We start from the raw sequence: 26,012 nt of genomic DNA, 5'->3' as shown, positions 1-26,012 counted from the left end.
GATATCTTCAAATTGGGAATGGCTGCCCTGAACCCAGCAAAGAATGCCTCAGCAGCAGATAGGCCTCGGATCTCACCACCAGTGTGAGAACAGAACTATCAAGTCTAGCAACTTTTTCACTTTGTGGCCAAACAGGTGCTTATTGGAAATCCATAAGCAGGATGTGACAGCAGCAACTATCTCCTGCTGTTGGTAGCCAGCAACTGATATTTCAATTTCAGCAATTTATAAAGCTCTACCTCCAAACCATGTAAATGTTGAAACAATAATTGGCAGGAAACCAAGGCCTGTTCAAAGCACCAAACCAAGGGTCCAAGTCTATTTGGTTATATTTACATGTTGTCATAATGTATCATGATTGCAGCAACTCAAAATCTTTCATGCGCCAATCAGTATTCAAGCTTCAAGTTCCACAAGCTGGCTATATTTAACTTACATGGCATATGAAGCCACCACTCAACACATTTATCTAAAGAGTATTTATTTTATTCTTCACCGTGACTGCCTCCAAGAAATAACATTGGAAAAACCCCCAAAGAGGAGTACATACAGCGACTGTGGTAAAGCAGAATTGAACAATCCCGGGAGTGAGGAACGAAAGAAGAACTGTCTAAGCAAAGACAATTAAACTAAAAGACCTGTGGAAGGCATATCCTTTTTTCTTCGAGTATTAAACTGAGAAAGTCCCTGGGAATTCTAACAGATTTTTGTCTCAGATACAGGCTAACAAGAATGAACAGGAGGACTACAATACAAAACTTTCACTACAGAACGCTGTACACACCTGTTGTCAAAACCCTTCCCTCAAAACCCCCTTAACCATGGTGTCTATTTGCTTGCTTGTTGAGCTTGTCTGCGGAGGAGGACATAGATCTTCTCCTTTATCCAGTCTTTATTGTATGGCTGGTATGTCTGAGTATCAGCACGGTAACTGTGAGGGAAAAAGAACAGGCCAGTTAATATCGTTCATCATGCATTTCTTAAATGTCACAAAACCAATCAGCCTCAACCTCACACGTTTTTGAACAGCAGCTTATACAACAGTAGGATGCTAGAACAGTGTCTGCTGGGAATCAAAATTCAATAGTTTCAATCCAGCAGGGGTTTCCACACACCCACCTGTTGCCCATCAATGCCCGCTGCTTCAGAGCTCACATTTGCCCTATACAAATGGTAAGGGTACCTCAGCCATGTCCCGTTTGCTGAACCAGAGTATTTGTAAATAAGGAATACAGTATGTGAGGCTAAGCCAAAGTCAGCAGGTCAAAAATGCGAGTGAAGCCATGGTCTCTCTTCTAGAATGAACCAGATATTTCTAAATGGAAGAGATACCTATTATCAGGATCCCATTTTCCAAGCAGAATATAAACACCCCTGCAATTCTAAAAATGAAGGGTGATAATGTCTAGGGTCACAGAGCAAGTCTGATGTGTAGCTTGGAGGAATTTATATATTTGTAAGAGCTTGCTTCCAAAAGCCCAGCCCAAAATAGTCTCCACTTGCTTCCAAATGCAATTATCTTGTGATGCTGGAACAATGCCTTCAGTGGTTACCATTAACACAGCACTAGTAACAAAGTTTCAAACAAATATTAATCTCAAGCCTGTACCAACTCTGCATCTCAACTTAATGAAAGGTATAATAACTGCAAGCTAATAAGCAGGTCTCTAAATGCCCAGCTGTGCTGAACTCAGTTGTGTGCCATCAGCATGTCTGTATGGTTTTAATTTGTCATTGATAGTATGCCATGGAAGGGGCAGTAGCAGAACCACCATCTAGACCTCTACAGCTAAAAAAACATAAAATATTTCATGCTCAAAGTATGCCCTCTGGTGGCTTTATAAAATCTAAATAAGTATGAATAACTATGATTTAACTGATTAATACTTCTGATCTAATACGCTCGTACAAGCAAGGAGTGATGCGGCCTAACATTTTTTTTCTAGACCCATACCCTTCACGGTTCACAACTTCAGCCTCAGCCATGAGACTGTACATCCGGTTGGGTTCAAAAAGGAGATACTCTGGCCACAAAGAAGGAAGTTGCAACACTACACTGTAAAATACCTGCCCTGAACCCAGAGGATTACAATAAATAGCAGTTAGTGGCACAACTTCCATTTTCAGGCAATGTGCTTTAACAGGCAGTAGCCATGCAACTTGACACCATTTGATCAAACCAGAGGTTTTCAACCTTTTCGAATTCACGGTTCCCTTGACCAACTACCTTCTTTCTGCGGCACCCGTGTGGAGCTGAGGAGTCGTTAGGTCACCCCTTGTCTGCAGAGTTGGCAGCCTCTCACGCTTTTTCAAACACTTTCCCTTGTGGAGTGTTCCCTCAGCCTCCTCTCCCCTCCCCCCCCCCTTGGGATTCCTCCAAGCAGTTGCTGCTGCCATCCCTGGTCTCTGAGCTGCCTCCTCGCCCCCCGCAAAGAGATGCCTCCCAGAGGCACCATTCCTTGTGAAGCTTGTAGCCAGAGCTGCTGCAATAAACAGCTGTGCAAGTCTTTGGGAGGCAGCAACGCAAGAGGGCATCAGAGGAGGAAAAGAAAGAGGTACAGAAGCCAATGTTGTCTGCGGCACCTCTGGTCATCATTCAAGGCACCCCAGGGGGCCATGACACACTGGTTGAAAACCACTATATAAATCCACTTCAATTCCTTCTTAAGATGTAGCACTGAAATTGCATTGGTTGCCCAGCTGGATATCTGTGAAGGGAAAATCACTGGGGAAGTTGGTCCTTCCACAGCTCTGTAGCCTCTGATATCAGTCACACCACCTTTGGAATTGTCTGTCTTTCAGAAATAGGTCACACAGCTCTTAGTTCTGTGGCATTTGTGTGGTTGGATTCCACAGGATCTTTTCATTAGCCCAGGCTTGTGTATGGCACCTCCTAGACAGCAGTAGCCTGAAAAAGTTATCCAGACTCTTGTGTTATCAAGGCTTGTTATCCATAGGGTCACCCTTGAAGACTGTTTGGGAGTTCAGAATATAGCAGCAAGAATGTTTATACACTGATTTGTCTTTTAAAGTATTACATAGCTTTGAACTAGCAGTATTTCTAAAACTTGGGTCTGCAACTGTCGCTGGACTACAATGCCCACCATCCCTAGTTAGCAGGACCAGTGGTCAGGGATGATGAGAGTTGCGGTCCAACAACAGCTGCAGACCCAGGTTTGAGAAACACTGTTTCTTCTCCAATCCTCTAGATCAGTGTTTCCCAACCTTGTGCCTCCAGATGTTTTTGGCCTACAACTCCCATCATCCCTGACCACTGGTCTTGCTAGCTAGGGATGATGGGAGTTGTAGGCCAAAAACATCTGGAGGCACAAGGTTGGGAAACACTGCATGGAGCATCAGCTAGAAATAAAATAAATCAGGCTAAGAAATGCTATTTTCACACAATGAAATACACTACCGATGTATTAGTATAATCTTGAATGCTATAGAAGAGTCACAGATTCCATCGTTACAGTGTTTATTATTATTTCTCTTAATATTTTATCTGTATTCTTTTTCCAAGTTATGTTGAAAGAAGAATGAAATCCAACTAAGGCTGCAATCGAAACCGCAGCTAAGGAGCAGGGTTACTTAATGTAGCCACCACTACATCCATAGCTCTGCTTGTGTTGTGAAGGCAGCACTGGTGTGAAGACAGGGGGAAGTAAATTGCTGCACCAACTTGGACTTAGCAACGATCGGGTTCCATGCTTGCCTGGCAGCTTGCTTCAAAGAGCACTTTTGCAAAGGACTTTAGCCCCCATCCCCCAAACAGGTGATGAGCAGTGATTAAATTCTGCTGTCTTGGCTACACAATCCTGTTCTCTGCTAAGAACACGGTGCTTCACTGATGCTAGACTAAACCTTGTTCTCCTCCCATTCAGCTGACATCACCAGTTATGTCAGCAGATGGGTGGTCAGATGTCATTCGGGAAAAATGGCCTCTCAGGCCAGAGGTTCCCCTTCCCTACCATAGACCATTTATACTGCTGCATTCCAACTGATTTCATTGGGATTGCAACTGTAAATGGTTTTTAAATTTGCCCCATATACGATGCAAGCCCTCTGTATGGTTTTGAAAAATATGTTGCCTTTATTCAATAGATCAGAGACAGGATTTGTGCTGCTACCATAGAACCACAGAATTGTAGAGTTGTAAGGAACTACCAGGGTCATCCAGTCCAACCCCCTGTAATGCAGGAATCTTGCTAAAATAGTTACAACCAGCTAATTTTGACGAGACTGCTCCTGACCTGCAGCTCTCTGCATGCAAACGCATCCATATGTGCTTTATACTGCACAGCTCCATTTTAGACTTCATGGTGACCCCAACAATTCAAGCACTCATTCTGCAACAGCTGATAAAAATTTACAGGTGTTCAAAGTAGAAATGTGAAGGGTGGAAGGGATCAGAAAAGGGGGCGGGGATTGGACAAAAACTGGTGTTCCTCCATCTTTCCCCACCGACCTTCACATCTCTACCTCCAATGTACATTCTGTGTGCAATGGAAATCCTATTACAGTGGTACCTCGGGTTACAGACGCTTCAGGTTACAGACTCTGCTAACCCAGAAATAATACCTCGGGTTATGACCGTTACTTCAGGATGAGAACATAAATTGTGTGACTGCAGCGCAGCAGCCCCGTTAGCTAAAGTGGTACTTCAGGTTAAGGACCTCCAGAACAAATTAAGTTCTTAACCCGAGGCACCACTGTAGATAGATTTTGTCCATCTCAAAATCATGTTACATTTCAAGTAACACTGGTTCCAGATGTATATTAACACCAAAAATACATGTTGTCATAGCTAACAGAACTTGCAGAGCTGTTGAAGAACATAAAAATCCCACTGTAAATATGTATACCGTATTTTTCCTTCTATAACACGCAGATTTTTTCTTCTAAAAAGGAAGGGGAAATGTCTGTGCGTGTTATAGAGTGAATGTGTGGTCCCTGGAGCCAAATAGTGCGAGGGGAGGCAAAAAAAAAGCAGGCAAAAATCGCGCGTCTCCTAGAAGGGAAAGCTGAAAACAGGAAGTGGCTGCTTTCCTGCATTCTGCCTCAGGGTCTTACTGCCCACCCACCTCTGTTTCCTTGCTGTGTTTGCTCAAACGGAACAAAGAGCAGGGAAAGCCCCTCCCCTCCAGACATTCAGAGGGGAAAACATGCAGGAGGGAGAGAGAGAGAGAGAGAGCGTGCGAGCCGGCTGGCTTGGGTGGGTAGGTGAGGGAAAACTTTTGCCTTCCTTTCCTCCCAGTTATACCCCTCTCCTGCATTCTTAGCCAGCTGCTTCTCTGCACACCCCTCTCGTGCTCCTTGTCCGTTCTGTGTTTTTCCTTCCCTCCCCACTTAAAATGTGGTTAAAAAGCATGGATCCACATGGATCCTCAGGATCTTTGCATTGGGTCACCCCAAATTCACCATAAGATCACATAGCATGTCCATGGCTACAGCCTGCCCCCCAAATATCACGCACCCACTGTTGCCTGGGGCTGCAATGGTGCAAAAATGTGGTTAAAAAGCATGGATCCACATGGATCCTCAGGATCTTGGCATTGGGTCACCCCAAATTCACCATAAGATCACATAGCATGTCCATGGCTACAGCCTGCCCCCCAAAAATCACGCACCCACTGTTGCCTGGGGCTGCAATGGTGCAAAAACGTGGTTAAAAAGCATGGATCTACATGGATCCTCAGGATCTTTGCATTAGGTCACCCCAAATTCCCCATCAGATCACATAGCATGTCCATGGCTACAGCCTGCCCCCCAAAAATCACACACCCACTGTTGCCTGGGGCTGCAATGGTGCAAAAACGTGGTTACAAACCATGGATGCACAGGGATTCTCAGGATTTTTGCATTGGGTCACCCCAAATTCACCATCAGATCACATGTCTGTGGCCACAGCATGAAGCACAAAAATGATACATCCACTGTTTCATTCAGAATGTTTTTTCCCTTGTTTTCCTCCTCTAAAAACGATGTGCGTGTTATGGTCAGGTGCGTGTTATAGAGCGAAAAATACGGTACTTCAGAATACATGTGTAAGCCAATATATGTATCTCTACAGATAATAAGCTATAAAATACTTACACAAGGCAGCTGAGGTCGGCCAAGTCATCAATGAAATCAAATAACTGGCTAATATCATATGTAATTGAAGGGCTGTTAGGATTCATTCTCTTCAGATGCTCTTCATACATTTTACAGACTCCTAAGAAAATATTCAGGACTTATATTAGAAACATTTAAGGTCCCAGCTTGCTAAAGTTCTTAGATGTCAAGAAACATAGGAAAAGGGGATCAGTGTGGAAATAGGCTGTCACAACAGCTTGAAAGAAGGTAGACTTTGGCTTATGTGGATAAGCCTACCAACAATGCAGCATTAAAATATCTTCATAATTTAGTAAAAGTAATTCTTCAAATACATGCAATACATCTTAGGCTAGTAATTACTGTATCCCCATGATAATGCAAGAACCCAAGACTTTTACTGGGTTGGAATTCCTTCTGCCTCCCATAGTATATGAAAGATCTGGCCCAACCTAAGGATCTAAGCAGGTACTTGTTTGGCTTTCCATCTAAAGCAGTGGTACTTACCTTCCATGCATTCATTCACAGATTCATAATCAGCATAAGTCCTGCCTTCTGGTCGTTTGGTAGGTTGAACAAGCAAAATTGTGTGAGACTATAAAAAGAAAGTTAACATTTACACAGAATGGAATGATATTTAAAAGGGGGGCAGGGGGGGGGGAAGAGATGATTTGTTTATGTGCAAGGAACTTTTTTGTATGGAAGCTGGAGAGGAGGGCTCTTTTTTCCTCCTGCAGGTTCCTCTCCAATTTACAACAATGGGGGCACGGAGAGAGAGAATACATTACACCAGCTCCAGGACTGGTGCAATTTTGCAGTCAGTTTGTGGGCACATTGGAGAAAATAGGATACTCAGGAACCTGAAAGTTCATGTCCTTCTCTTGCATGCCCCTGAAAGGCTCTGTTGTGGCTACTGCTGCGTGTGGGTGGGGTGTTTCTGCCTGAAGATCAGCAATGGAACAGAACCTTCCATTGTTACACCTGGGCACTTGAGACTGTAAGTTGGGACTCTGCTCTTGTGATCAAATGCTCCTTCACACAACAAAGGGTGAAACAATCCCTCCATACAGGGATTAGTGTTCTGGCTTTGCATTCTCCCTAGCATGCTTGTTTTTTCTCAATTGTGCAAGGAGTTTATCTGTAAAAAGTACATTAAGCTCCATCCAGTACCCTCAAATGATACAACTTAAAGAGACTTATCTCAGTGTGAGCTTCATTCTCATCCACCACAGCAGTGACATCTGTGTGATTTGGGGGAGAAGGGTTAGGTGGGAGAAAGACACCCCCTCATAAAAAGAAACACGGGTGAGACAAGCTTGAAGCTGGTGTTTGAAAGTTATGTGAGCACTAAGTGGCCTTTTGTCATCAGCTAAAACAACTCACTCAAAATATACTTTTAGAACTCAGCTGACATTGATATGGTTTTTATAGAGCTATTTTTTTTAACATCACTGCTTCTTTTTACTTTGTTGTTAGGATTGCTTGTTGTGATTCATAGCCTGATTTGCCCGCTTTACTGAGTTTGCTTTTTATCATAGAAAGCACACCAAAGTAAAAAAAAATAATGAGAACTCCAAATCATGCACTGCTATCTCCACGCACCAACTCGAGGCATAATGGAAAGCAAAGCACGCCTTTATGCATTATTGGCTCGAATTTGTTTGAGCAACTTTTTGGAGTAGGGGGTGAACTGCGGCTGTTCTTCCTGAGATGCTACGGGAGCCTTCAAGAGAAAGCAGGCATTTCATATGGCGGCAGCCCAGCAGCCGCCTAACGGATCTTACTGCGGGGCCATGGCCATTTTAGGCCCGAAGCAGGGGATGAGCGCGCCGGGAGAAGCCACGCGGAGCGCCTCCCTCTCCTCCACGCTCTCCACACAAACCCTTCCGCGCTCCCTCCTGAGGGAGACGAGAGGGCAGCTTCTCTGCCTTAACTCACCATGGCGACTCGTTCCGTTCGGCTCAGGCGCGAAGCACAAAACTCTCAACGTCTTCTCGACCACAATGCACCGCGACCACCGGAAGCACTACACCTACCTTCGCCCTCACACCCACCAGCACCTTCATAGTGCCATAGACATGATTCGCCTCTCGTTCGGGTACAGAACGAAAGTCTCGCGAGACTGTGGCTCGCCGTCAGTTCTCTCCGCGCGGGAGACGGAAGTTTTGCAAGAACTCAGGAAGCGGCCATCTTTAGTGAGGGCTCGCTCGGCCGTCTCATTCCTGGCAAAAAAGACAACAACGCATGGCCGCCCGTTACAGTGCCCAGCTCTCCTCCCCTTTCTCCGCCATCTTAAAATTGGGCAGGGAAGACGAGGGAGTCAAATGCAGCGTTGCTTGGTCAACGGGCCTCCTTTCAACTGCCAAGTGTCCCGGAAGTCGAGTGAGGGAAGAGGAAGTCGAGTGAGGAGCTGCCACTTGGCCTTCATGGCAACAGCTGAGGGAGCTGGGCATATGCTGGCGGCAGGGATGGTGGCGGGAGGCTGAGGCACAGGCCGTTTCTCGGGCTCCCTCGTAGCTTTCTCGCTCTGCGTGACGGGAGCCGGCCGGCCTGCCTGTCTCTCCGCTTGCACCGCAAGGGCGCCTGTCCTTCGAGCTGCGGGTCCGAGGGACGGGAGGCAGCCTCCAGGGGTTGGTTCGGGGCCTCCGAGCCTCTCCGCGGAGGCAGCGGGCGGACGGGGCCTTGGGGGGAGTTTGCGGCGTCCCAGGAGCGCAGGTGTCTCGCGGGGTCTCGGCCTGTTGCGGGCGCGGGAGGAGGCGCCGCTGTCCCGCTCGCTGCTTCATGCGACCCCTGAGGCTAGCTCCCCTTCCGCAGCCGGGAAGGCGAATCCTCTCGTGAGTCGGAGCCCCTGCGAGCAGCTCGGCCGAGGAGCAGAAGCCGGCCATGGATGACTTCTTGTCGATCAGCTTGCTCTCCCTGGCTATGCTGGTTGGCTGCTACGTGGCCGGGATCATCCCTTTAGCGGTGAACTTTTCCGAGGTAAGGAGGAGGCTCCCGCGTAACTGTCCGTCCGCTTTTGTAAGGGAGACGCGCAGGAGCGAGTTCGTCCAGTGTGTGTGTGTGTGAGAGAGAGAGAGAGAGAGACAGACAGACAGAACCGCCTGCTTTTTCAAAAAGAGTGAGGCAGCAAATGAGAAACGTTGAGAGAAAGCAACTTAATAAATGCTCTGGGTAAACGGAAGCCTAACCTGCAAACTTAGCCCACCTTTTGAAATAGGGTACACGTCCCAGCTACCCATGATCCACACGTCACGATTTCCGTGCTCTACGATGACTAGGGGGGAAGAAGAGGTGGCAAAAATTGGAGGTTTTAAAAAAGCAAAAGCAGCGTTTTGAGTTCTCTCTGTGATTAACTGTAATTTTTACTTGACTAAGTTCCCTCTGATCTTTAACTCCCTCTGCTAAGGGTGTGTGTGGTGCAAATGTTGGTAAAGGTAAGTAGCTTTAACATTTGTATTGTGTGGCTTGGTTTGTATAGCTTGCAGAAATGTCTTGTGAAATCCAAATTACTGAGAACTCGGTATTCTTTATACTAAAAATGTTGATATGTTTTTTATCACTTTGTTATTGTCCTTTACTGGTAACTCAAACTTGAACAAGGAAACTTTTCCCCATAACCTCTACCTGTTGCCTCCCCTCTGTCCATTTGACAGAGTATCTCTGATTCTTCTGATCTTATATGTTTTTTAAAAAATGCATACATAGCACTAGGATTGTGTTGTGATAAAAACTTCCTGAAAAATACTTTTTGAAGCTTCCATGGTGTGTGTGTGTTTTCTTTTGGGGGGGTGTGTGAAATTTGATGCTAAAGGTTAAATGTACAAGACAAACAATCACCCGATGTTTCATGTATTAAAGGCAGTACTTGAGTTCTTATATGGGCTTTCATTTCTTCAGAAATGGCAGCATATTTAAAGGAAGCATACATGCTAAATATCACTATTAGAAAAGATTTCTATAATATGCAGCAACTACTTTACTGTGAGAAACATGAATGGCACGGTTGCTTTTGGATACTTTTTACTGTACTATGATTTTTCTCTTTGGGAGAATTGACTGTAAAGTGCTGAGCTACAACAAGTAATTTGAAAATATTGCTGGTTTAGAACAAGTAGTTGGAGTAGGCAGCTTCCTTAGTTGTGTAACTTTTGTAGTGAATAGCACCTTTTCAGCTAATTGCAAGTTTTTCCAGAAATCTTGGATGTACTGTACCTTTGGGCCACAGTGGCTGAGGAGCTATGTATTTGGAAGATGATATTACATTTTTCTACATGGCTGGTTAAATAAACGCCTGGTTTGTTCAGTTCCTAATTCCACTGCTGGAAGCCTCCTCTGGATCTCAGTCCCTTATGCAAACAGAAGGAGCCCTTCTACCAACTTGCTTAAGCAAGCTAGGGCGGTGTGATGCATTAATATTAAGTGGCGCTCATATTGGAAATGCACAAAATGGGTTTTTTAAGCACTGCACATTTGTTATGTGTATGTGGTCCAGAGACCTCTTGATCGACTATCGCTTCCTGCAGTGTATGCCCACATTAGATTTTGGAGATTTGTAGGGTTTCTGTAGATAGCTGTGTCAATCAGTCCTTGGTAAAATGCCAGTTCAAATACATGTATTCAGAATTGCACTATTCGGTTTCTCTTTTTTAAACAGTTATTTGCATTTTTGCTTTCCTGTTTTGCCAAGATGAAAGGCAATGAGAGGAGACCCACCCTTGCTTTCTAGCTTAGAGCTGGCAAGAAGTGACACTGCAATTGTACTGTGTTTCAGAAGGCACATTACAATGATCCATCCTGCTGCTATGCTGCTCCAAGCTACAAACAAAAGTTGGGATAGCCATTTTTGTGGTAAGGTGTGTAAAGTGCCACCACTGCCCATCACAAAAAAGCCCCAGACTTATTCTCCAGCTCCAGAGTTTAAGGTTGGGGTTGGCAGTGGGCAGGCAAGACGCTTGAAGTGCCACATCTTGCTAGCACCAAAACAAGTTTCTGTTCCCCTCTCCCAATTCTAATATCAAGAGCTCAGGTGTATATTTGAGCAAACAATATCTATCCAAAAATTATTTGTGTGTCATAATTTTGGTTCTTATGAAATATTCATTCTGAATTTTATTTGCAGGAAAGGTTGAAGCTGGTCACAGTCCTTGGTGCTGGACTTCTTTGTGGAACTGCCTTGGCTGTCATTGTGCCTGAAGGAGTACATGCACTTTATGAAGATATCCTGGAGGGTGAGAAAACAACACTATTATTCTGGTGCAGAGTATGTGGGTTAAACGATGTAACTGTTAGGTGCACTAGTAGCTGGTTGACTGACCGAACCCAAAGAGTACTCATTAATGGTTCCTCATCATCCTGGAAAAAAGTGACAAATGGGATGCCACAAGGTTCTGTTCTGGGCCCGTTGTTGTTCAACGTCTTTAAAAACGACTTGGATGAAGGAATTGAGGGGATGCTCATCAAATTTGCAGATGACACCAAACTGGGAAGGATAGCTAATGCCACAGAAGACAGCATCAGAATTCAAAATGACCTTAACAGATTGGGACACATGTAAGGTTCTGCACTTAGGCAGGAAGGACCAGATGCACAAATATAGGATGGAGGACCTCTGGCTTACTAGCAGAACATGTGAAAAGGATCTAGGGGTCTTGGTGGACCACAAGCTTAACATGAGTCAACATTGTGATGCAGCAGTAAAACAAGTTAATGCTATTCTAGGCTGCATCAACAGAAGTATAGCATCCAGATCAGGGGAAGTAATAGTACCACTGTGTTCTGCCTTGGTCAGACCACACCTGGAATACTGTGTCCAGTTCCGGGCACTACAGTGTAAGAACAATGTTGACAAGCTGGAACGTGTACAGAGGAGGGCAACCAAGATGATCAAGGGTCTGGAAACTAAGCCTTATGAGGAGCATTTGAAGGAGCTGGGTATGTTTAGCCTGGAAAAGAGGAGACTGAGAGGAGATATGATAACTGTCTTCAAATATCTTAAGGGCTGTTACATGGAGGAGGGAGCATGCTTGTTTTCTCCTGCTCTGGAGGGTAGGACTCGAACCAATGACTTCAAGTTGCAAGAAAGGAGATTCTGACTAAACATTCGAAAAAACTTTCTGACAGTAAGAGCTGTTCAGCAGCGGAACCTCCCATGAGAGGTGGTGGACTCTTTGAAGTTTTTTAAACAGAGGTTGGATGGTCATCTGTCATGGATGCTTTAGCTGAGATTCCTGCATTGCAGGGGGTTGGACTAGATGACCCTTAGGGTCCCTTCCAACTCTAAGATTCTATGATTAAAAATTCAAGCACTGGTTACTACAGAAGAGAAACTTTTAGTTTGTTTGCAGTCCCAAGTTGTGGTCTTATAGATTATGAGGTATTTTGAATTGTAACAGTTGTAGAACAATTTTAAGCTTTCTATTTCCATCTTAATTTAAGGTCCAAAATAGGTTAAAGATCATAACCAGGATCCGGACAACTTTGAAACTTACTTCTGTGAGCCCAAGGAGAAATTTTGATTTGTTTTTCTTGACTAACAGCACCCCATGCCACATGGCAGTCGGTTTTTGAAATGGAGGGGGCTTTCAAAAGCAGCTTGTGATATACCATGGGGATTCAAAGATTATAATGTGAAAAATAGGTAACATTCCGGACAGTTCTATGTGCTTATTAGATTTTAGAGAAGACTGTACCTCACAGTGTGGTGTTGTTATTGCTGCTGCTGCTAATTTTTTTTTTTTACCTGCCCTTCACCTTAAGGTCCCAGGTCAGGAAACAATATTAACAACAATTTAAAACAACTTACAACCATAAGATTAAGGTGTTAGGCTGAGAGAACCAGCCTTCTTTGCACATCTCATTTAAATCCATTTTAAACAAACTATAGTTTAATGTAAATTAGCATCATGCTGCTGCACCCTTTTCAAGAATTCCTTTGGTGCTGCTCCCTCCTGCCATGCAGAAGATGAAACGAGCCAGATTCTGACTTGTCTCATCTGAACCTGGGCTTATAATTTCTTGTGGAGAGGGACAAACCACAAGTTTGGGTTTGGATAACAGGACAAGCCAGCATCTGGCTTGTTTCCTTTGTGAAGAATGTTTGAGCAGTGTGCATCACCATGCTGCTCATTCGCATTAAACCATAGCTGAGCTGTACAACAGCAGGATCCCAAAGCGGAGCAAGAGGATCTTAAATACACCTAAAAATCTTTACCTTTGCTAGCATAAAGACTGCATAGTTTCTCTTTATTCGAAGGAACCTGTCTGTTTTGTCTAAGGATGGAGACAGAACTGTGTAACAGCTGGTGTTTGTATTTTCAGAGATGAGGAGTTGAGCATTATGTGTCTTGCCTTCCTAAAGTGCCTTGGTGCAACCTGAAGCCTATGTTACACATTAAAGAGTATTTTGAATGTCTGCTGCCTCCTTCCACATCCCATTTTTAGACTCGTACCAGATATAGATACAGATGGTTTTATCATCAGACAGCCTCGCCAAACTCCACCCAAGCCATCTGGAGAACTCAAAACCTTGCACACCATCTTGCGACATTTGAGTTAGCCTAATAAAGAAATTACCCTAATAAAGTTTTTGGCATTCCGCTAATAGGGCACCTTTACCTTAGATGAATGCTTCACTTTCCAATTGTTAATCGTTTGGAAACAGATATATTCACCCTGCAGATAAGGGTTAATAAGAATATATTCACTGTCATCTTTGTTGCTCATTCCCCATCTCCTTAACTGTCTCCTCTTTCCGTTTACTAACTCTTTCCATCTGGAAAACGTGATGCAGCTCAGAGAGCTGGGGAGGCAGATGACTGAGCCATGTTGGTGTTACATCCTGGGGCAGCCTTTTTCAACCTAGGGTCCCCAGATGATGTTGGACTACAACTCCCATCATCCCTAGCTAGCAGAGCCAGTGGTTAAGGAAGATGGGAGTTGTAATCCAACAACATCTGGGAACCCAAGGTTGAGAGAGGCTCCCTGGACATACAGTAATCTCTTCCTCTGATATAAAGAACACCACATAGCTATCCTGATTACCTCATATGCTATAGAGAATTTGGTTATCATTGCAATACTCTATTTCCAAAAGCACAAAGGAGTGCTTTGGGACTAGTAGGGCAACAAATTGTTTGACAATTAAAAATAAGTTGGGAATGTAATGTTTGAGGCTTCTGTGTTATAACTCCAGATTGTCCTGTTTTTGTTTTTTCTAGCAAAGCACCACCCAGCTAGTGAGACTCAAAAGATGGTTGAATCAGAAAAGGCAGCAGATGTGCCCGTAGTACATGACCATGTCCACAGCCATGACCATTCAAGGTTACATGCTTATATTGGTGTTTCCCTGGTCCTTGGGTTTGTCTTTATGCTTCTGGTAGATCAGATTGGCAGTTCTCATGTCCACGCTACAGATGGTAAGTCTTAACTTCTATGGACACATAACCAGAATAAATTACGAGGGCTTTGAAATATTCAAGTAACTGAATGAATATTCTGGTATTCACTCTTAAGTAAAACAATTTGTTAAACACTCACTGATGTAAAGAAAATGTTTCTTAATGTTCTAGATTTTTACAGTTAAACAAAAAAGTACACAGTATGACAGCTTTAAAGTACTGGGTAAATGCAGTCTTAATTCAGGAAATAATAGCAATCAGTGAAAATGCAGCTACTGGTACTTTATTTATTTTAATAAATTTATATCCCGCTTTTCAGAAAATATCTATGCTAAACAAACAAATAACAAAAAGTCCAATGAAACACAGAAAATTGATTTAAAAATCATAGGTAAAATACTAGAAACAACAAGGAGCAATTACTATATATCCAGGGCCAGCTGCAGCAAACAGACCCCTCACATAAAAACAGGAAGAGAATGGGCAATAGGAAAACTGAAGTTTAATGTCTCTCAAAGCTTTTTGGAATATTCCACCTTCCCTTAATTCTAAACATAATCTGAAATAAAGAAACAAGTGACCTTTTAAGAAGTTGTAGTTTGGTTTCAGTTGAAAAGTTGTGCCTTAATGCCTGTAATATTTTTCTTTAGGGTTCTCTTCCTACTTATTTGTATCTTATTTGCTTAAGATTCCTTAACTATTTCAGACCCAGAAGCAGCAAGGTCGGGCAATTCCAAAATTACTACCACACTGGGACTAGTTGTTCATGCTGCAGGTAGGTTACTGTTTTCATTTCTGCATAATGCCAAAGATCTTCATATATTGTCAGGTCACCTGGGTTAGAATTAGGGTTGCTTTGCTAAATGTGACACTAGTAATTAGTCCTTTGTATCATGCTTGCTATAGCCAGCTCCAGGCTAACTGAGCATTATCTTGTATTGGATAAGAGAAGGGAGAGAGAAGACTGTCATGAAGCTCAAGGAGATGTACCTAATGGGGACATGTAATTCAGTGCATAAGCAAGAAGTATCAATTTGCTTTTAATTTAAGTTTTTTTTCTGAGGGGTGGGGGAAGCTTCTGGTTCAGGTCTCTGGAGTGGAATAAGAGGTGTGTTGGTACGCTTGTTCCTTGCATAAATTGGTCCCAGTAAGCCTTTGATCAATGGGTGAGTTCACTTTTGTGTGGTTTGGTTTTTTCCATCCTCCTTAAGCTGATGGTGTTGCCTTGGGTGCGGCTGCTTCCACATCTCAGACCAGTGTCCAGCTAATAGTGTTTGTTGCGATTATGTTACATAAGGTAAGTTTTGAGTCTCAAACCTTTACATATTTCTTGTTTGCTTTTTAAATTTATTACTGTTCTATAGCACCTTTCATCTGAGCATCACAGGGCAGTTTACAACACAAAAATGTGTAAGATAGTAACAAACAAAAACAATACCCGCCACAGTTTAAAAAGCCATAGATTGGCTCATTAGCCAAAGGCCTGGGAGAAAAGTTGTTTTTGCCTGGTGCCTAAAGATAGATAATGAAGACACCAGGCAAGCCTCCCTGGGGAGAGCATCCTACAACGGAGCCACCACAGAAAGGGCCCGTTCTCATTTTGCTGCCCTCTGGACCTCTCATGGAGGAGGCCTCAGATGGTGAGCACAAGGTCCAGATCTGATCATAGGCAGTGGCGTAGCGTGGGGGGTGCAGGGGGGGCCGGCCGCACCGGGCGCAACATCTGGGGGTTAGGGTTAGGGGGCACAAATCCAAGGGTTAGGGGGCGCAAATCCACGGGTTAGGGGGTGCAAATTACTTGCCTTGACCCGGGTGCTGACAACCCACGCTACGCCACTGATCATAGGGCAAGAAAAAGTACTTGAGGTATTGCAGTCCTGAGCCATTTAAGGTTTTACTTCAAAACCAGCACTTTGAATTGGGCCCAGAAACTAATTGGCAGCTAGTGCAATCAGACCAGGATTGGCACTATATGCTGAAGCTATCTTGTCCCAGAGAGCAACCCGCCACTGAATTCTGCACCAGCTGAAATTTCTGAACCATCTTCAGAGGAAGTCCCATGTATAACGCAATGCAATAATCTACATATTTCACTATCGGCTGTTAGGAATTTGAAATTGTAACAGAAATTCTCTCTGGTTGTATAAATTTTGATTCAATAAACTATGTGGGTCTTAAGACATCCACACATTTTCTTAATTGTTCTTTAGTTGGCATACAATTATATATTGCATCCTAGTAGTAAAGATATGCATTTAAGTGTGTGGTATCTGACATCTTTCTGATAGCCTAGGATGGGAAAGGAGTGATAAAATGTTGAAATCAGAGTCCTTTCCCTGTGAGGAAAGAGTCATTTTAGCTTATTTTAAAAAGCAGAAAAGGGATGTCATGCTAAAAGGTTCTAAATCTATGAATTGAGAATTTCCCCGCTGTAATCCAGGTCACATAGTGAAACTTCCTTGTTGGTAAGTTAGGAATAGAAGTGCATTTTCCAGCAGAAACTTGTGATTGATGCTGCTTTGAAGTTAATAAATATAAAAATGAAGGTGGAAAAGACCATTTATAGCCTTCTTAATGTGATTTTGATAATTATGCAAACCTTTGAGCTGTGAAGTGCTAATAGCATGCTTTTTGAAAGGCAGTTTGTAAATCTAATAAGTAAAAATGAGCCGCTTGTAGTACACCTCATGCTCAGAATAACCATAAATGCAGAGAAAGCTACACACAGCATGGCTACATGCTAGTATCAGTGTGGCTAGCTGAACATTTAATTTCACATGAGCAGAAAGAGGGGTGTCACTTTCTTTTGTATTTGTACGTAAGAGTTCTGTTGACTGTTTTTTTCTTTTGTAGGCACCAGCTGCTTTTGGTCTTGTTTCCTTTCTAATGCATGCTGGTCTTGAACGGAATCGAATCAGGAAGCACTTGCTGGTTTTTGCACTTGCAGCCCCTGTTCTGTCAATGGTGACTTACTTGGGACTAAGCAAGGTAAATATTTCAGGTCTAACTTTCCAGAATACTGATTAATAGCTGAGGAGCATCGCCAGTGTTTAATCAACTCTTCAGAAGTGCTCTATCTACTCCTTTTGTCACTTTTATTTGTGAGCCACTTAACACACTACCATCCAGTTAATCTTACAGCTGAAAAAATAGAAGTATGTCTGCATGACTGATATTTTTTTAAAACTGCAGCTAGACAATTGCACAGTAACTAAAAACATAATGGATCTTATATGGAATGAAGGGGATGCCCTTGTGAAGAAAGGTAGAGTGGAAACAATTTCTGCTGATTCCACCATTCCTTTTTGCCTTCTGAAAACTTGATTGGGGGTAAGAATAAACTAGGTTCTTTTACCTGTTTAGATGTTTAGCATAAATGAGATTCAGTAAGCTCTAGAGAGAGAGGGCAAGTAAGCAGTCAGACAACCAATATGTATTGGAGTGATTCTATAACATTGCTTTCTTGATTAACAAACATAACATATAACAAGATGAGGGAACATGCACTCAGTCTCACACACACATACACACTCAGCTCTCTCTTCACTAGAAGTGATCAAGTTCTAGTAAGAGTTATGGGTGGCAGACTTCAGGATCCCAGTCTGGCACACAGCTTAGTCCGAGACGGTCTAATCTTATATGCTCTTCTCGTTGTGCATCTGAATCTGATATTCCTGAGTGAGATGTTCCTGGCAGTCCTTAGCATGTTCTTGCACATTGTAATACTTATTGTTTGTACTTGATCTTCTGTAACTTCTGGCACAGTACAGTACTCATTGTTTGTAACTAGCATTGCATGGCCGGCCTTTCATGCTTCCTTGCAGGTGTGGTACTTTTTGCCAGAACATGAACATCCCATCTTTGATCAACACAGTTCAGAAATAGTTCATTAACAGCATCCAATTTGGGTGATGGTCTTCAGCCAATCTTGTGGCTCATTCAAAGCATGCCATTCATGACAGGATAACCGTCTAGAACTGTATGGGAAATGGTAATTTAAGGATGATTGGGTAGAAATTAACTGCCCCCACCCCCAGCAGGCACCCCCACAGGATTAGAGTCCCTTCTGCAACTGGCAGGAGCCCTTTACCCACAGAAGAGCATGTCTTGATCCAACTTTGTTAATGGTTCCTTGTGCAGACATGCTTTGAATGAAAACCATTGTTTGGCTATTTATTTCATAAAATTTATACATTGCTTGATTGTAAAAAACAAACAAACAAACAAACAAACAAACAAACAAACACCCTCAAAGTGGTTTACAAAAATTATAAAGCAATAAACTTGTCAGTAAAAACAACTATTCAAAACATTGAATAAAATAAAATCAGCAGTAAACTAAAAACCAGTTAAAGCACATATCAACATACTATATATATGACATATCTGGGTAGGCTGTTTGAACAAAAATATTTTTAGCAGAAGCTGAAAAAAGGGCAAGCCTGCCTGGTGTCAGTAGGCAGGGAGTCAGTCCCAAAGTGTATGTGCTGCCACAATAAATACAGAAAAGGTAGTATGTGGCACATGTAACAGCACTAGTTCCATATATACTGAAGTGTTTGAGTGGAGTGCAAAAAGTGCAGAATAAAGATCACTTCAAAGTCAAGCAACATTATCCTCAAAGTGTGTAACCAGTTAGTCACAGTAGGTCTTTGAAAGAGGTCCCTCCCACACCAGGGAGTCAGTAACTTCCAGACTGTCCCAAATAACTGCTACCGACTGCAAGAGGATGCAATGCGAGCTGCAAAATGAGCTTTTTTGCAGCTCGCACTGCCACATGGTAGGCATAATTACGTCTTTGGTCAGCTTCACAGCAGGGCTTGAGCCATTTGCGCTCAGGTCTTCATCCAACTTGTTCTGTAGCCTGGAGCTTCTCAGAATACCAAAGGGCTGCTTGGGCTCCACAACGCCAGAAAGGACGCATGGGAATGTTTGTGTCAACCACACGTTTCATTGCACAATTCCATAGCGAGATCAAGAATCGTTAGCTTTCTCCACTGGAAAATCCCCCAGAGCGATCAGGAACACACCAGTTTCCATCAGTTTCTGAGTGCAGGCCATCTGAGTGGGCCCACCACCCTTACAGGGGGGGAAATTATGATTTCATAATCAATATTATGTTAACCATCTGTAGGCAGTCTGTTTTTGCAATGACAAGTGCATGTGCATTAAAGATAATAATCATTAGGGGGCAATGAGGGAAGATAGCTGTAAAGGTAGCTTGGTTTTTTGATTGCAGAAATCCTTTTAAGTCAACATTAACATTTCTTCAGAGTTGACTTCTTCCCTGGAATAAGTTACAAGCATTATTAAAGACAGATCAACTCTGTGTTTTCTCTCCCTTTCCACCCTCTTCTTTTACAGAGCAGCAAACAAGCACTTTCAGACGTCAATGCCACTGGAGTCGCCATGCTTTTCTCTGCTGGAACTTTTCTTTATGTTGCCACAGTTCACGTTCTCCCTGAAGTGGGCGGAATGGGACATAGCCACAAACCTGACTCTACTGGAGGCAAAGGACTCAGTCGCCTGGAGGTGGCAGCATTAGTTCTCGGCTGCCTGATTCCTCTGATTCTGTCCATTGGACACCAGCATTAAAGGTCTGAAGTGCAGCGATCTTCTCCTCAGTCTCTGATGTGAGCAGCAATCTGGTGTGTCAAGCTGCCCTTTTATCATTGTCTCTCTTACCCTGTTAACCACCCCATCTGTTTTAAGGAGTCAGAGAGACGTAAAGGAGGATTTCTGGGAAAGCTTGTTAGCATAGGAGATGATACTCTCGACAGCCGGATATAAATTCTGCATAACTTCCCTTTTCTGAAGATGTTTTAATTATGACTTCCTGCCCTATTCTCAGGGAAGTTGGAATTTAGAGATTCTATGGCAGATGATTTGGGAAAGACTTTGTGGCTCATCATGAAAGCATAATCAAAAGTATTCTATATGTCAGCATTCACAGCTGACCTCTTGACATTGGATGCTGCCTTCTGACACCTGGGACTAGTTTTCACCTCCAAGATTTTTCATGTGATAATGATGGCATAACTATCTTGGGAGATGCATCTGGTGAAGAAACACCAACAGGATAAAGTCCTAGAAAAGAACTGTACAAGTTAAACAGCTTGATAGGATTTTATATATTGCATTACTAGGAAGCACATCTATTGTGTCCCTTGAGTGTTATCATCTATATGGTAGAATCAAGGAGTCACATTGGGCTGAAAGTTAGGTGGTTCTGAGCGCAGAGGGGTATGTGCTTATTGAAATGGACACTGTGCACATCTACAAAGGCTTATTCTGCTAAAATAGACTAAGGTAAGCACTGTTCATTAAGAGTGAAGGGTGCCCAAAGCATTTACCTATACAGAAGCAAAGACCTTAACATTTCTTGTTATTACAAACAAGAAACATTCTAAATTGTGAGCCTGTCTGAATTGAGCCTCCCTTTCTTTCTGAAATCTGATTCTAAAATATTGCAATCCGAAATATTTCAATCAACATCGAGTGTAACTGCAATTCTGAAATGCAGTGCCTTTCCATGGAGAAGAGCCTTTCTTTTGGCCTATAAACTTAACTTCATTGTGAAAGAAACTGTAAGAGTCATAGGGAGAATCCTAAAATATCTGAAAGTTTATGTACATTCTTGGTGCACAATTTTTACTTCAATTTGAAACCTTCACCTCCATTGTTCTTCAGTTAATGGTCATTTTATCTTAAAACACACACACAAAGCAAGAAGATGAATTGGCAGTTTTCTGTAGCACTGGTTATTCTACGTGACAAATGTTTCCCCATCTTTTCACAGCCCAGTAGCTCTTACAGTTCTGTTCTCTTCCATGCCTTCTTCACATCCTGTAGTTGTGTCCTGGCATAGTATACTGGTATGATTCCTCATGAAGGTTTTGTTTTAATGGGTGGTTCTTGCTTGCTGGTATTGTTTGGCATTGGTACAGCAGTGACAGTCAAGATCAAAATTTCACCAGGGATCTTTTTAAAATATATATATATATATATGGGGGCATTTAACATTAAAAATGTAAGTGAAAAATCCACACAGAATCAATATTGTATGTATTGTCTTTTCTGGAGGCTTATTATTGACCTACTTTAAAAGATCTCAGCAGGCCTCCCCAGTGTAATCTATTCTACCAGGTACCCAACTACATAAGGGGATCCACTAGAAGCTTGAATAAAACACCTGTTGTTGCTTTTTGCCTGCCTGGGACTGTAAGAACCCACAGCTGCTGGGTTTGTGCAACACAGGTAATATAGGCCTGCTTTAAAAAAGTAAAAATGCTTTTGTACTGATCAAGAGTCTCTTTTGAAGAAGAATCTCTTCTCTATGTTGAAAACAGAAATACTCTTAAATCTTGTAACAAAGAAAAGGTACAGACACCTGATATGTGAACCAAGATGTGCATGTCACATCTTCATCATTGATGACCAAAGGTAAGTTGGGCACAAGTATAATTAAAGGCTTGATTTGGCCTACTGTGGTGGGCAAGATGATGAGGAAGCTGTTCCTGAGCTGGCAGAGAGGAAAACCGCAAAAATGGGAACTTGTGGGTAAACGGCAAACTATCTGACATAGAAGCAATGGGTGTAGGAATGGGAATTGAACCACACTTAAAACAATTTTTCCTAGGATATTTAATATTTGAGAGTCAGCGTTGTGATGCTGGTATCTTGAAAATCCTGCTGTTGGCCAGAGTTGCCTTTAGCTGCTCATTACATTTTGGAAAGTGGCCAGTAGCTGCCTATATTGGATCACTTTGTATTTATGAAAACAAGGCCTGCCAGTTCTGCCATCCCTGTTCACTAACTTTTGGCCCATCATGCCACTGGTAGGATGCCTTCATTGGATTCTGTCCTTGATTTATAGGGCTGCGTCTAGAGCATTTGGGACAGGATCTAGAATTATACTGTATACCTCTCACACTATAGAATTATATTGTGTGCATCAATTTAAGAGCGATAAGTCATAGAGGCAGTGTGTCAAGATCTTGTGAGGTTAGAATGTTGCCAGAAGCAACCTGATTTTCCACTCTGGTGGTGAGGGTGTCTAGTTGCTTCACCTGCTAACTACCACAAGAAAAGTAGGTAGCAAAGAGGGGGGAACATTTACATTATTAACAGCAACCAGATGTTTCATCTCTTGTATCTGTGAGAATCCTAACTTTAAAGAATCTTCCAGATTGGTCATGGTAAATGTGGATTTATTTCAATCTTCACTTGAAATGAGGGCTTTGTAGTCTAGTTCTGCTCTTAGTTCTTAGTAGTAAAATACAAATTCCAATCTAGGCTTCGCAGTAGACTCCTAGGAGCCATAGACTGCTGAGGATAAAGGGATTTATTATTTGTAACTACTTGCAAATTCATGTACTTCCATTATTCATGTCAGTTTTGGACTGAGTTGAAAGTGGAAATCAGTTTAAGTGGAAATCAGTTTAAGATGAGCTCGATCTGTGTGCAACATTGTTTGGTCATTTAATTGGCTATCCTGCTTTCATTCACAAAACAGGGATGATCTCTTGCCTGAGTTAAACTTGTTTTATAACAGCTAAGAGGACAGCTAAGGGAACACCGAATCTCCAAATGGTGGAAGGAAACTCCTCAGGATAACTGCAAATGATAATTTGAAACAGCAGAAAAAATATATTCAGCTGCTCAGAGGGCTCAACAACTCAAAACACTCAGAGCAAGCTTGCATTTGTAGCCATCTGTATTCAAATGGGGAAAACTTGAACTTGTGTATGTACTGTTGTTTTATGCTCTTTATGATGAGACTTTATGACAGGAGACTTGGGTGGGTGGGTGTGCTTACAGAGACATTTGAAAATTGAATGTCTGTTTCAAAAGGAGATCAGTTTTTCTGTGCTTTGGCTATGTTTCTGAGCAGCTCGGACTTTGTGGGCACAGCTGTATACCTGATTCTGTGTACAAAAGTGTAATTTTAATGTTTTTCCCCCAAATCATTTGTACACATGAAATCATTCCATGGATGGCTGCCTTATTTTTGATTTCCCCCCCCCCACTTTGTGAACATTTAAAAAAATGTTGTTTTTATTATATTAAAATTCTTATTAGCTGCATTGCTAAAAGGAGTTGGCCTTATTTCATGTGAATAGTCTTGCTGTAGAGGTTTAGTAAGTCTCTTGTACTTTAGAGGTGTGTGTAGCTTTTCTACCACATATTTCATTTCAAGTTGCGCTTGTGTTTGATCTTCTTTCTCCTTGAATACAAACCTTTATTTATTTTTAAAAGATTATACCCCTCTTTTTGGATTTCAGGGTGGGGTACACTCGTTCATAACAAGAATACTATGAAATGGACTTCTAACAAATTGAAAATCATTCATAAGCAAACATTTTCGCCTGGTACCCACAAAAAAATCACAATTTTGATGTTTCATAGCCAGGGTGCTACTGTTAAAGCCCATTTGCTGTTGAATTTCCTACTTCCAATAAGAGAGGCATCTGGAAGAAGTTGTGTGTGCACTTTTATTCTGGTCACGTTTGCACAGTTCTCAGAGGGGTGGCCAATACCAAGTGTAGCTCTTGGGCTAACAGGGTTAGGAACCCCTGTGTTAAATGTTCATTCTATGGACATAGACTTTGGTTGCTTGGTAACTCCCATGGGGCTGAAGTTCTTAGAATTATAGAGTTGGAAGGGACCCTGAGGATCATCTAGTCCACCCCCATGCAATGCAGGCAGATGCAGCTGTCCTTTACAGGGATTTTACCTGCACCTTGGCGTTACCACGCTGTAGCCAGCCGAGCTATCTCCTGTTGCACATTGTTTGTTTCTGAAATTGCCCTTAGAGATGGGAGTGGAACCATCTCACAGTGATATCCCCAATTCCTAAATTCTGATAGCTGTTTGGAAGGATTTTGAAGAACCATGCAGTCTTTTGTGAGAGAATAAGCTTTGAGAAGTACTAGGGATTGCTCACACTGTTACCATTCCTAAACAGGTATCCTCATACGGTTTTTTATTTATTCTATATTTTTTTATTCTATTCTATATATATTTTAAAAATCATAAACTTCTTGTATGAGGAATTTCAGTATTTTAAAATAATACATCTCCATTTCTAACTAATGTGTGCAATAATTTTTGAATTTGCTACAGTTATGCATAAAATGGTTTTAATGATAGCTTATTGAGCAGCAACGTATTTGTAAGGCGCATTAAAATTTTGTGTGATGCTGCATAGCGAACCTGCACTGAGCAATCATTTGTAAACCCCTGGGAAACTGCCAAAAGGTGTAGATGAAATTGAGGAGTGCCGGTGCGATGTAATGGTTAGAGTGCTGGACCTGAGAGACCTGGGTTCAAATCCTCACTCATCCACGAAGCTCACTAGGTAGTCTTGGGCTAATCAGTGTCCCTCAGCCTAGCCTACCTCATAAGGTTGTTGATAGCATAAAATGGGGCGGAGGGGCTGGAAGAGAAATGGTGCAACCCATTATGTTGAGAAATGCGTATAAAAATTATGGGATTTTTGTGTTTTTATATTTTTTTTAAAATGTATATTAATGGGAGGATGGGGTGGGTTTTAGAGAAAACGCATGCAAAGGTAACAGAGTGATTTATTTGTCCCTAGTTTCATGCGACCATTGGCTTAAGATGCTAACCCAGAGTAATGCTGGTTACTGCAAATAGAGGCCACAGTTCTAGACAGCAGTAGTGTTGTAGGAATGCTTAGTGTTTGCTTTTATGTCAAACCCCTCTATATGCAGCCCCTTCAGCCAGGGCCAGCCCACCCATGAGACAAGGTGAGGACTTCCTCAGGTGGCAGGATCCTCAGGAGCAGCAGATCCAAGGAAAGCATCGCCTGCTGCTGCAGTGGCAATGGGAGTTGTCCTGTGCTCCTTGGAGGCCAGATCTGTCTCCCACACCAGGGGCCAGCAGCCTAAGGCCCATTTGCCAGCAGCCCACAGGGGCCGTTTCATTGGCCCACGAGCCACTCCTGAACTGAGCCACCTGCTCGGCAAGTCCCCATGCACTGCACTAAATCAGCGCAGTGCAGTGTGGGGACTCGCTTTCTCTGCACCAAAAATCGCGTTTGTGCAGAAGCTGGAAATCGCAGGCGCGTGCACAATCCAGCCCATGGAAGGATCTCTGCTGGAGTGAACCGGCCCAGGCAAGCTAAACCTTGCTGACCCCTGTCCCACACCGTGTCACGTTTATAGTGGTCTCTTGGCTAATGGGAGGTACTGCTGGTCTCCCACCCTTGTTCCTGATCTTTATCTCTCCCCCCCCCTTCTTCCTGATGTAACTCTTCCCCCCACCCTTCTTCCCTGGCAGGGAAGTGTCGTTTTTGTGGCCTGCCTCGGGTGCCAAAATGAAAAATGAGCAAGCCACTTTCCCACTCAAAACCAAACTGGAAAGAAACTTTGCTTTTAAATGAGCCAAAATGTATTGAGCAGGTAATATTTTTTTGTTCTTGTGTTGCCAGTCAAAACCTAAAGCCAATGAATTTCTCCTGGCATCAGATAAAATAAAATGTGTCCTTTCGTTTTT

At 42.7% G+C, this 26,012-nt stretch overlaps 3 protein-coding genes across 3 annotated transcripts in view; 1 reads left to right on the top strand and 2 right to left on the bottom strand.

Moving 5' to 3' along the window:
* SLC10A1 (solute carrier family 10 member 1) overlaps positions 1-26,012 on the bottom strand; it is a 322,488-nt gene that overhangs the window by 122,015 nt on the left and 174,461 nt on the right.
* Positions 465-8,183, bottom strand: ERH (ERH mRNA splicing and mitosis factor). The gene is made up of 4 exons (XM_083748261.1): positions 8,035-8,183; positions 6,604-6,691; positions 6,097-6,217; positions 465-931 (listed from the first exon to the last, which is right to left on the bottom strand). Exons 1-4 carry the CDS (start codon positions 8,035-8,037, stop codon positions 829-831), a joined length of 315 nt encoding a protein of 104 aa, XP_083604387.1. The 5' UTR covers positions 8,038-8,183; the 3' UTR covers positions 465-828.
* On the top strand, positions 8,282-23,587 carry SLC39A9 (solute carrier family 39 member 9). The gene is made up of 8 exons (XM_083747772.1): positions 8,282-8,498; positions 8,911-9,075; positions 11,216-11,324; positions 14,313-14,510; positions 15,199-15,267; positions 15,704-15,789; positions 17,346-17,480; positions 19,857-23,587. Exons 2-8 carry the CDS (start codon positions 8,980-8,982, stop codon positions 20,085-20,087), a joined length of 924 nt encoding a protein of 307 aa, XP_083603898.1. The 5' UTR covers positions 8,282-8,498; positions 8,911-8,979; the 3' UTR covers positions 20,088-23,587.

Source organism: Podarcis gaigeae, assembly GCF_964106915.1.
Source record: "Podarcis gaigeae genome assembly, chromosome: 1".
Lineage (NCBI taxonomy): Eukaryota > Metazoa > Chordata > Lepidosauria > Squamata > Lacertidae > Podarcis > Podarcis gaigeae.
This window is presented reverse-complemented; position numbering and strand designations above follow the sequence as displayed.

What these genes read in the sequence shown, in the direction of transcription:
- ERH (XM_083748261.1), bottom strand. An exon ending in TGTGAATGAATGCATGGAAG is followed by an intron (nt 6,218 to 6,603) that starts GTAAGTACCACT and finishes ATATTTTCTTAG; the next exon opens with GAGTCTGTAAAATGTATGAA. An exon ending in GCCGACCTCAGCTGCCTTGT is followed by an intron (nt 932 to 6,096) that starts GTAAGTATTTTA and finishes TTTCCCTCACAG; the next exon opens with TTACCGTGCTGATACTCAGA.
- SLC39A9 (XM_083747772.1), top strand. Translation starts at nt 8,980, where the DNA reads ATGGATGACTTCTTGTCGATCAGCTTGCTCTCCCTGGCTATGCTGGTT. An exon ending in TCATGTCCACGCTACAGATG is followed by an intron (nt 14,511 to 15,198) that starts GTAAGTCTTAAC and finishes TAACTATTTCAG; the next exon opens with ACCCAGAAGCAGCAAGGTCG. An exon ending in TTGCGATTATGTTACATAAG is followed by an intron (nt 15,790 to 17,345) that starts GTAAGTTTTGAG and finishes TTTCTTTTGTAG; the next exon opens with GCACCAGCTGCTTTTGGTCT.